At 37.7% G+C, this 11621-nt stretch overlaps 2 protein-coding genes across 3 annotated transcripts; one reads left to right on the top strand and one right to left on the bottom strand.

Moving 5' to 3' along the window:
- Positions 1–432: 432 nt before the first annotated feature.
- On the top strand, positions 433–5298 carry LOC109001507 (uroporphyrinogen-III C-methyltransferase). Of its 2 annotated transcripts, none has more exons than XM_018978829.2 (5): positions 433–1120; positions 1441–1518; positions 1628–1697; positions 3106–3383; positions 3748–4603. In XM_018978829.2, the coding sequence occupies exons 1-5, from the start codon at positions 581–583 to the stop codon at positions 3823–3825; spliced, it is 1044 nt and encodes a 347-aa protein (XP_018834374.1). In that variant the 5' UTR covers positions 433–580; the 3' UTR covers positions 3826–4603. The 2 variants fall into 2 exon arrangements, with proteins under 2 accessions (XP_018834374.1, XP_018834373.1); XM_018978828.2 differs by lacking the exon at positions 3748–4603 and adding an exon at positions 4633–5298 and having other exon boundaries at positions 439–1120.
- Positions 5299–6098: 800 nt separating this feature from the next.
- On the bottom strand, positions 6099–10692 carry LOC109001506 (O-fucosyltransferase 20). Its single transcript, XM_018978827.2, has 6 exons — positions 9699–10692; positions 9148–9313; positions 8421–8510; positions 7688–7971; positions 7295–7553; positions 6099–6791 (listed from the first exon to the last, which is right to left on the bottom strand). Exons 1-6 carry the CDS (start codon positions 10412–10414, stop codon positions 6555–6557), a joined length of 1752 nt encoding a protein of 583 aa, XP_018834372.1. The 5' UTR covers positions 10415–10692; the 3' UTR covers positions 6099–6554.
- Positions 10693–11621: the final 929 nt, after the last annotated feature.

Raw genomic sequence — 11621 nt, 5'->3', positions numbered from 1 at the left:
ACGTGTTTCTCAGGTCAAAAAAATACAACATGCCATACCTTTTTGTTTCTTTAATTATGCTACTAGATTTTTTGTTGGCGTAAAAAGCAATAAGGGTGGATACTTTATTTATGGATTCAAATCCAAAATTTAGAACACACAAAATCAAAAATGAATTACATATTTTAATTATAAAAAATTGAGACTTTATGTACAAATCATGATATTAGTTTTTAGTTAAATAAATTATATTTACATACGTAATCATCTTACAATTTTCTTAAAAGAAATTGAGTAAATGCGACGTATATCTGAAAATAAATAAATAAATTTTTTTAAAATCGATTACGCAAAACTCCACGTTATTATACTTGCTCGGAAAAGATCATAGAAATTTACTCCGAAAACCAGCCCACAGAGTTCCGAAAGAACAACGTGTCCCTCTCAAAAGCCCAAAAGCCACCATACCATGCCTTCTGGTTCTTGACTCCCCAAACTCAAACATCAAATCCGAACTCTCTCTCTCACTTATATTCGCCAGAGAGACGTCAAACTCGAACACAAAAATTCAGTCGTCTCTCTTCTACATTTATAAACTGATATGGCTCTTGCCGACAGACTCCAATTTCTTTCTCCATCTTTATCTTCGATTCATTTCAGAAAACCCAACTCCATAAACATTCACCCCCTTTGCTCTTTACATTATGATTCTTTTTTTACTTCTTATTCCTCCCCGTTCACTGAGAAACACTCTATTCAGAGGTACCAAAGGGACCAGTGGCTGTACAAGAACCAACTGGAGCAAATTACATCATGCTCCTTCCCACCTGATTCCCACTTAAATAGGGAAAACAACATAGCACTGCAATTACCCGAGCTGAAGAAGCTGCTTCAGGTGCTGAGAGAGAAGAGAGAAAGTGAAGGATGTAGTAAGGGGAAGTATGGGCCAGGGAATGTCTTTTTGGTGGGAACGGGGCCTGGGGACCCTGAGCTGTTGACACTTAAGGCTGTGAGAGTGATTCAGAGTGCTGATTTGCTCTTGTATGATCGGTTGGTGTCCAATGACGTGTTGGATTTGATTGGCCCCGATGCTAGGCTCCTCTATGTCGGCAAGACTGCTGGTTACCATAGTAGAACCCAGGTAAAAAAGTCTCTATATGCTAGTATCTCTTCTCATTTGGGTTTGCAGGTTTCCTTTGGTTTTCAACTAGGTTTCTGCCACAAAGTCGGCCTCTCTATTTCTCTTCAGTTCCCTTTTTTCGGGCATTTCTCTGATTGGGTTTTTACGTTTCTATTGAATCTCAACCGATTTTGTAAACTTTATCATGAAGTTGTTGGATTGGGACTGTGGACGTGCTTATTTTTTACTTCAAAAAAATATATATTACATATATATTTGGCTTTATAAAAGTGGGGTCTTGCTGGTGGATTAATGGGAGGTTAAATTATTTTTTCTTACAGGAGGAAATACACGAATTGCTTCTGAGTTTTGCCGAAGCCGGAGCTACTGTTGTGAGACTTAAGGGAGGAGATCCACTGGTGAGTTTCTTTTTGGGAAATGTACCTAAAATTTGGTAATCAGCACAGTGGTATAAGCCCTGAAATGCTCTCTCTTAGAGATTTTTGTGACATGTGTCTTGGGATTCAGGTGTTTGGGAGAGGTGGTGAGGAGATGGAGTTTCTGCAACAGCAAGGGATTCAAGTGAAAGTAATACCAGGTATGTGATGGTTAAGTAGTCTCTTGAATCTCATTATCAAATAGCATCTCTTGAAAAAGATTCATGATGTCTCCATACTTTAATGCTCTATTGTGAGTTTAAATAGCATATACACGGAGCAATTATGGAATAATTTTTTTTTGATAAGTAATCGATAATATTATAAATAGAGATAGGCAAAAACCCAAGTACACAAGATGGATACAAGAGATAAAACCTATCTAGGTCAACGAAAGGGAAGCTAAAAAGTCATGTACATTCAGGCCATTAAAATCTATAGCAATGGCCCATAACATTAAAGTACGGAAAAGTAAAGCTCTAAGTTCCCCCGGCGACCGCTCCTTGTTTTCAAAAGTCCGATCATTGCGCTCTTGCCAAATACACCACATGATACAGATCGGGATCATTTTCCACACCTCCTTAATTTGTTGAACGCCTCTTGGGAGTGTCCAACTGGCCAACAGATCAACCACAGTTTCTGGCATCACGAAGGGTAACTCTACACCACAATAGATGATCCACTGTCTCACCTGATCTCTTACACAAGCAACACCAGTCTAGTATAACTAACCGTCGCTTCCTCAGGTTGTCAATAGTCAGAATCTTCCCCCATGCTGCTGTCCATGCAAAGAAAACCACTTTCGGAGGCGCCTTATTTCTCCAAAGTCTCTTCCATGGGAACTGAATGGTTGTGGTGTGGGAAAGGGACTTATAGAAGGATCTAACAGAGAAGATGCCCTTACCCGTCGGGTTCCACCATAAGCTGTCAGCTTGCTGTCTATTCGGCTTCACAGAATATATGAGGCTGAAAAAGGCTTCAAAAATGTCTACTTCCCAATCTTGTGCCGCTCTACTAAATGTCACATTCCACTGCACATGATCCCCTGATAGAATTATGGAATAATGACTGCCATATCGCAAGTGATTGTTAAAATCTCGAATTTTGTGCACTTTGAGATAACGTAATATTGATTTAGTTCCATCAGCTGACGTACGGTTGGCCTTTTACCTAGACAATTTACTGTCTGCACGTGGAGAATTCGTTTCACCTTCACATTCCCTTATTTGTGAATGACTTTGAAAGAATGGTACAAATTTTACTAAATATGAGAGGGACAGATCAATATTATGAAAATTGAGTAAAATGATTAGTGCAGGAAAACGATTAGTATGAAGAGGAAAATATTACATGTGTTGATCTAATTTGTGATGAATGAAGCAATTGACATGGATCTTGTTTCTGAGTTAGCTTGAGGTTGCCTTCCAATATAGTGTGGGACTTGAATTCTTCATCGTTGTTGTTTTGTTGTTAGTACATAGTCTTCTTACAAGCATACAGAATGTTGGTCTCTTTCAAGAGTGAAGTTAGCTGTGGGGGCAATAATAATAGTATGATTGCTGTTTGCAGGTATCACTGCTGCTTCAGGAATAGCAGCAGAGCTTGGAATTCCATTAACTCAACGAGGTGTTGCAAACAGTGTAAAATTTCTCACTGGGCACGCAAGGAAAGGAGGAACAGATCCTTTGTTTGTGGCAGAAAATGCAGCTGACCCTGATTCAACCTTGGTGGTTTATATGGGCTTATCAACTTTCCCTTCTCTTTCCCTAAAGTTACTCCATCATGGTCTCCCCCCTTATACACCCGCTGTTGCAGTTGAGCGAGGGACCACACCTCAACAACGCATGGTAAGCATGATTCTCTTTTTGACTTTTTCTTTCTTCTCTTGCTTTTTTCTTATTTTTTCAAATTCATTGCCTAAATGCCTTAAAGTCATAACAATCATAGAAGCTATCTTGTTTTGAGTCATTGTTTGATATGATAAACTGTTCTTAAATTAGTAGCTAACTATAAAGACTTATTTTACTTTTCAGTTTGAAGAGAGGTAGGGGAAGGATAAAGGAAACATTGTAACTGGTTAACGCGATATTTAGAAGCATCACCCCCCCCCCCCCTTTCCCTCCCTTTTTGTGGATAATTAGTCGGCAACTCTCACCCCTGCTGCCTTGACCCATGACCTCCCTGATCACCACATTTTTATTGAGGTTGCAGGTATCATTTGGCCACGACGCATTCATTGGATTGGCTAGCTTCATTCCTCAATCATTAAACTGTGAAACCTCAAAGTAGACATATCTAATAAATACTGTAATAGTGTAATGCTGGTAGCACTCTACTTCTTGCACCCCGTTTCTATTTTTTGTATTCAAATTTGTCATCCATGTTAGGGTGTAAGAAGCTCCCTGTGTACTTGGGCTTTACCTACTTCTATGAATAAAACTTCTTGATTACCTATCAAAAACAAAAAAAGTTAGGGTGTAAGAAGCTAAGGTGAATATTGTTCCAACAGCTATATGTTATAGATAAGGTGATTTAATGACTTCAAAGCCATAGATTTATTGATGAGGTTTCAGTTTCAGAAATGGGATCGCTAAACATAAAAATAAATAACTGACCTCGGCTCTTAGTTGAACAAAATTTTATTATTACTCTTTTTAACTTGTGTGTATGAGTTTTATAGTGTTTTTGCCCAGAAATTGATCTCGTAGAAGGAAATAGTTGCTTAAGTTGCTAAGAAAATTATAATAGAGTACACAAGATATTTAGTGTATAAAACAACACTAGTTAACATATGTAGAGACCTTTTTTATGCTTTCAGAATCTGTTGCCCCCCTTCCTCGTGATTTATGATACATCGCTTGCTAGGTTCGTGATGTTACAGTATTGATTTTCTACATGTGTAATATACATCAATTTAAATGAAAATTACACTTTACACCATTAAACTATTACTTTTGCAATTTGATTGCCAAGCTATCAAAGTTGTCATTTTTTTCTCTAGCCACAGCTCCCCCTTGCAATTTTCCTTCTCTTTTAAGATCTAATCATTAAGACCATATCACTTCGCCCATTATAGTTGAATCTGCATTTATACAGGTCTTTGCTGAACTAAAGGATCTTGCCCAGCAAATTACATCAGCACAGTTAATATCACCGACTCTGATCATCATTGGAAAAGTTGTTGCGCTCTCACCTCTATGGTCAATTTCTTTGAAAGAAACATCCTCTTTAGTAGAGGCTAAATAGACATGTTTGAGGCACAGGGCAATCAATCATGCTGTCTATGGATGTTTTTGGGAATTTGAAATTTCTGTTTATGATTATTTAATCTGTGTGACGGTGGACATGGAGACTGGAGTTAAAGAGACTCAGTTGACTGCTACTTTTGCATGCGGTACATCTTTTTTTGGATCGTGTTGCAATGGTTAATACAGAGATTGTGGAAGATTTTGTTGATGAGCAGGCTGACATGCCAGAATTTCGATTGAATACTTTGATAGGGTCGGTTAAAAACTGGGTGGGAAGCATGGAGGGAGTTTGAATTTTCAACAATAGGTTCCAGGGAATTTCATGTCTTTGATTGCAAGGTGCAACGAAGAGCAAGCTTATTTTTGCCTGGGTAGCGTGATTGGATTCAATTGAATGAAGTGTAATAATTATTTATAAATTATGACACGTGAGCCTGACTCTGTAATGCAGATAAACATCAAGTTTTGGTTTGATTCCTTGAGATGAGTCGGTAAAATTAAGATTTTAAATTTCTTTAGTTTTAATATTTCCTTCTAACGAGTGTGATTGCGCATCCAATTTGGAGTGCAAGCTTATTGCGCTTTGGGATTGCAGCCGTTCTATTGCTTGCTTACAAAAAAGTTTGAAAAGTTATCTTTTAGTCTCGAATGATGGTGAGATGAGATGATTTTAATTGAAAATTAAATAGAATATTATTTTTTTAATCTTATTATTATTTTAAAATTTGAAAAAATTGAATTATTTATTATATTTTATATAAAAATTTAAAAAAATTATAAGATAAAATGAAAGCAAATGAGATGAAGTCGTATCTATATCTAATCGGACCTCACTAATGTATCATCATTGGGGATGGTGAGCGGGTAAAGTGGACTGGCTACACATCAGAATTTATGTAATGGCTTGACTGGATTGGTGCTCCCTCACCTCTAACGGGTAGGTGCATTTTCTCTTGGCATGTCGGAAAGTATCAGAAAATTGCAAATATAACTCTTAAATTATTGATGAAATATGACTCTGTACCGAGAATGCTTGCCATTCTCCGCCACACCTTGAAGAAGCAGCACTGATTTAATAATAATGTCATTAGGCATCTTCCGTCAGTACTTTTTCTCTCTATTCCATTTTTATTGGATATCCTTTATTTTGTTTCCGACTCGTCTTCATTCAAGAAACCAAACTGTTTTGCATTGCGCACGAAATAGGATGAAAAACTTGCCGAGCATCACGCATTGCAAACAATACTATAAACAACGATGGGAGCTATCATCCTGAAACTAAAAATGTCTCAAGAATCTTAGAGAACCATGAAAAAATGAACGGTGATGTAGAAAGGAGCTTGCAAAGTAAGATGTAGTAAAAGATTAATGGAAAAGCTCATTTGGTTACTTCTACATATATACACGTATGGCTCTGTAATACATTCATGTGACACAAAGAATGATATGTACTATATCCTAAATACAGTCCCTATAAAGAATTAAAAAAAAATGGTTCTTGGACTTATCCTGCCATGCAGTCATAACGCAAGCATCATGCCGGGTACACTTGCATAACCTGTCAGCTCAAGTGTTGGTGCCTGAATGGCACTCCAAGGAACCATCATTGCCCCGAAAGCATCACTTCTTGGTTTTCAGGGGCTCAAATTCAAGGGATTTACCATAATCTTTCCATTATTCAATGGAGGAGTCAGTTCATGGTCACATTTGGTTTTGAATTGGAGCCATTAAACATGATGAAGCATCACATTGGAAGCTTTCTGCATGAAATCACAAGTAAGAATGAGTGTGCGAATCATTGCACATACACTCGGGCACAGGATACTTCGTAACATCCCTTTCGGCTTTGTTAGTTCTGAGTTCCGGCTGGCCTAAGGAGTCACTGTGTAACTCCTTTATGATGCTGCTGAACTCCGATTCTGATAGGGTAGATTTCAAAAAGTAGGGTAGCATTTTTCTTTTGTTTGGGGTTATATATTTTTTGTGTCCTGCATAGGCCCGGTGTCCCTGCACAAACAATTCATTTCAGTTTTCGGAAATAACAGTATAAAATGCATTACAACCAAAAAGAGTACAGAAGACATTTTGAAAATTAAAGGTCACAAATTTGCGATCACTAATGATCCTCTTGACAGCTTAAAAGATTGACAAATGAAAAAGGAAAATAACGGTGATGTAGATAAAGACACGTGCAGCATATGGTCAAGGTAAAGGCAATCACAGGTAAGCTGAAAAAGAGGAGAACAGGCATTTTTGTTCATTTTGATTCCAGATTCTACTAATTTCAATTCCCGACCTTGTAGTCTTTCATGAGAATATTAAAAGCATAAGAGCATTTTAATTAAAGACTTCCCAGTTCAAATGTCTTGTAAGATCTAATCCTTTTGCCTGACAGCAATTGATAGGTTATATGAGTTTAGCACGGATTTCTGTGCTTTAGCAAATCATATGTTACACAGAATGGGAACTGGTGACACAGTAAATCTAAAAAAAGATAGTGATGGAAATACCTGGATGGCATGGCCCATATTTCCCCCATGGGATGGCATGAAAACATCACTATTCTCAGAGACTATATAATCAATGGCAGCCATTAAAGATGCTCTGTTTTTAAGTGGTTCTAGTTCGCCAGGCAAAGCAAGATCTTCCTTGTTGTAAAACTGAGGAAACTCTTGGGTTAATGGTAGTAAGGCTTCTTTGCCACCTAACGGCTGCCCTCCAGCCCAGTATATCCTTGCAGTTTTTGGAGCTCCGAGAGCTTTAAGCAGCCTATCCATAAAATGACAACACAAAACAAAACAAAAAAATTCAGTATATTAAATAATTTAAGCATAAGCGTGCCAAGGAACTTAGGTTTAAAAGCATAGGTGCACAAATTAAATCTATTAGTTTTCTATGCTTACCTGGCTACCTCCAAGCCGTTCAAGGGGCAGAGACCTGCAAGCTTTCGATCGTGGTAAGTCATGTTTGATCTTGCAGTTAGGAGATCTGGCCGTTGTTTTCTTTCATTGTTCACTATCTCATCATACTCGTGGCTTAGACCAGGAAGGCAACCGGTCCTAATCCATACATCCTTCTCCATTCGTAGATGAAGAGCAAGATAGGGCCCATTGGTCCGCATCCTCTCAGCAAGCTTGTTACCAAGTTGCAAGATTGGTGGGGTAAATCTCAATGCATGAAAAGCAACCTGACGTTGAACCAAAAAGAGATTAGAATTGGCTGTCCAGATAACCTTGGCTGAATTGAAAACGCAAGGATAGATTCTGAAATTCGGACAAGCAATATTCAGCAATGGAACAATCTGAAGTTTGGGAATATAATTAAAACTTTTGAAGGGGAAGACCGGTGCTCAGTAGAATTGAAGATTAGGTAACGATTAGATGATTAGGTAAGTTGGGAAAGTTGTAATGATTAGATGAAAAAATTGAAGATTTGTAATTGAAAAGTGTTGTGTTTAAGTGATGTTTGGGAATGAAATATCTAAGAATACTTGAGATATGTTGTGTTTCCAAATGGGGCGGGGCCTTATTCCTTCAATAATCTGTGAGTCATCTCGACCACAAGATGGGAATAAAACAAATGTAAGTACTAGTGTCTAAATGAAGGACTCTTAATAAAAACGAAACCCTGCAATACCTTGCATCGAAGCTTCTGCAGATCAGAGGGAAGATCCTTAGAGAGCCTTGAGTCCAAGCCACGTAAAAGCAAAACCCCTTCTCTGTTAAGCTGCAGAAACCAACAGAGATTCCATCAGTTTTTTTCCCACCCAGCATTCACAGCAAGACTGTTCTTCATAATACAGAGCCGACACCAAATTCCATATCAATAAGGCAAACATGAATGGAGAAAAAGAAAACAGTTTGTTTTGAACATCTAGAAAAAAATAAATTAAAAACTAGAACTGATAAGAGCATTGAGATAATCAGCTAAATTGACAAGCAAAAGATTCCATTCAAGAAAGATGATCCAACAAAGAGAGAACATTTAATGAGAAGTACATAATTTTAGCTAATTAATAAACTGCTCTTAAAATGATGCCATTATAACTCAAGCTTTAGAGGATTGTAGCAACTATAATCAACTAGATGTTGGCACCTTCATAATAAGAGTCTCCCTTATTACCATAAGGCAATACTTTTAAGGACATGGCGGGAATAGACCTGGAGATAATAGAGCATCGCCTGGGATTACTGTACATATGGTCAAACCGAAAGGCTGAAAAATAATTCAAGCTTTTTAACGTGGGATAACAAACATACAGCTGCCACTACTTGGTATAACAAACCGGCATTTCTATATAATAAGCAAACAGGAGGAACAAGTATAATTACTCTACAAAAAAAAATACAGAAATTGTTCATACGCGTTTGAGATAACGAGCCCGGATCCATTTGGGGGAGACGTGTAGTGGTGGACTGCCCTCCACTGGCCTTGTCATTAGATGTGTAGATGGTAGTGCCGAAACTATCCGGACGTCATTGGCAAGAACTCTCTTGAAGTGCTCGATATCAAATATATCAGAGAATTCACTACACCCATCAAATAACAACACAGAAAATAAATAAATAAATTATTCACTCCTCCCGGCACTGCAGTCCACAAGGAAACTAAAGAATCCCTACCAAAATATATAAATACAAGTAAGGCAAGAAATTCTTCAAATTGAACCATGATAAAAGGAAATTCGGGACTAGCTAAATTCAATTGCATTGACATGATAAAATCCTAAAAAATAGTTTTGTTTGCTCGATTGAGAAAAAATGGCACGCAATCATCTTTTTTTAATAAGTAAAAACACAACGAAAGGCGTTGCCCGGTTACAAAAATGGCACGTATTCATTAATCTAAAAATTAAAATTACTGGCAAAAGGCAATATATTTTCAACCAAAATGTAAAGGTAGAAGGATAAATACCTCTCATCTCCCCAAATAACATTGACTTGTAAGATGGGAACAACCAAGGCAGCCCCAAGAATCCTAGCAATGACCACCGCATCAACTATCTGATTTCTCTGCTGGTTCATCCCACCAGAAACCACAACCATCAGATACTTTGTCCTATCTTTTACAATCCCATCACTTGCTCTCCTGTACTCCCGGCTGAACACCAGACAAGGCTTGTAGCCCAACCCATCTGGCTGCTTCCAAAACTCACTGTCTTCAACTTCCTCCTCATCATTCTCGCCGTCTGTTACATTACCCACCTCTGATTTTGAAAACCCATTTGAAAACAACGGCCGTGGTTGATTAGTTCCATCCAAAACTTCATCTTTCTCAGCATTTTGACCGCCAATTCCACTCATCGATGCGAAACCAACCTCTGATTTTGGATACCCATTAGAGATGAGGTCCTGTGTTTGAGTAGTTGTACTACATGGATATGGAGCAAATGGGATCATAGGGTCAAGATTGTAGCCCAACTTCAACATGCCAAGTAGGCCAAATAGAAAGAGAATGAGAAACCAAAGTCTTGGACTTTTGAAGCTGAGGAACCAGCAGTAGGTCCTCGAAGATTTTTTGGGTGAGAGAAGGAGGGACTGCAGAGAAGATGATGACAGAGAGTTGATTATCTGAGATGGGACTGCGATGTACGACATCCTCTTGCTGTTGCAGCACTTCGATTTGGCCATGACAGAATGAGAGCCGCAGAGGCTCTTCTTCTTTTTGTTACTCTTGCTGAGAAAGGCTCTGTATGTGTTTGCTGGCTTTGCTTTCTTTGTGGGCTTTGTAAAGAGAGGCACGGCGACGGAGACGGAGAGGAGACGTGCGTAGGGAGAGAGAGTTTTAGAGAGAGCAGGCGGCGGGAAGGCCGAGTCTGATGAATGTGTTACGCGTTTTGTTGGAAAGTACTATTACATGCGTGTGTTTTGGGACAGCTTTGTGGGCTAAGCTGCTGGTTATACCTATTTATGTGGAAATTGAAGCACGGCTATGTTTTAAATGTTTATGATTGTCTTTGGGAAAAAATGACAGCTAGAGTAAGAGCCATGGCCTTTTTTCATATGGAATTTTTTTTTTCATTTACTATATATTATTTATTATTTTATAAAAAATATCTCCACATTTGATGAAAATAAATAAAAAAATAAAAAATATCTCCACATTTTATGAAAATAAAAAACTATAAAAATAAAATGTGAGAATAAATAGTAATTGATGTATAAAATTCTTTTTTTCATATAAATTTTCAAACATTTTTTTTAACTATTTGTATTTTCATATAAATTACCGTACAAATTCGAATGGAAAATTCAAGGCGAAAACTACTTTAAAAAAGATTATTCTTCAATAGGCATCGAGATCATCTCTGTTTGAATCGGATTGTTCAGTTTTTTAAAAATAAATAAACACATTATATGAATCATATAATTCAATATTGTGTATTACGAGTGCTTATGTTGACTTTACTTAAAGGAGGCCAGAATTGATGTGACTGAGTTTGATTTTCTCAACGCGGAATTGGAGAGAGATATACAATTTTTCCTCTGTTGGCATCAAATATATATATATATATATATAGAGAGAGATAGATAATAATAAAAAGTTGTATGCCAATACGGTGATTGCAAGGTGGTATTGGTAAGGTGTTGGTGGCCGTGGGGCTGTCCATAAGGTGTATTTACCCCCATATTTTGTTAATACAACCACAGATCTCCATGTATTTATTTAATGATGCCACGACCACCACTTATCCAATAACTAACTGCCACTTGGATTGCAATGCAAGCAACATTTTCTTCTTGTTTCTATCTCGCTCGGTAAGGAAATAACCTTTGGAACATTTCTCATTTTTGTTACGAGGAGGAGGAGGAGGAGGATAGCAACAGCATATTCATT

This window comes from Juglans regia, chromosome 14, assembly GCF_001411555.2.
Source record: "Juglans regia cultivar Chandler chromosome 14, Walnut 2.0, whole genome shotgun sequence".
Taxonomy (NCBI): domain Eukaryota; kingdom Viridiplantae; phylum Streptophyta; class Magnoliopsida; order Fagales; family Juglandaceae; genus Juglans; species Juglans regia.
The sequence above is the reverse complement of the archived record's forward strand: the minus strand, read 5'-3'. Positions and strand labels throughout refer to the sequence as shown.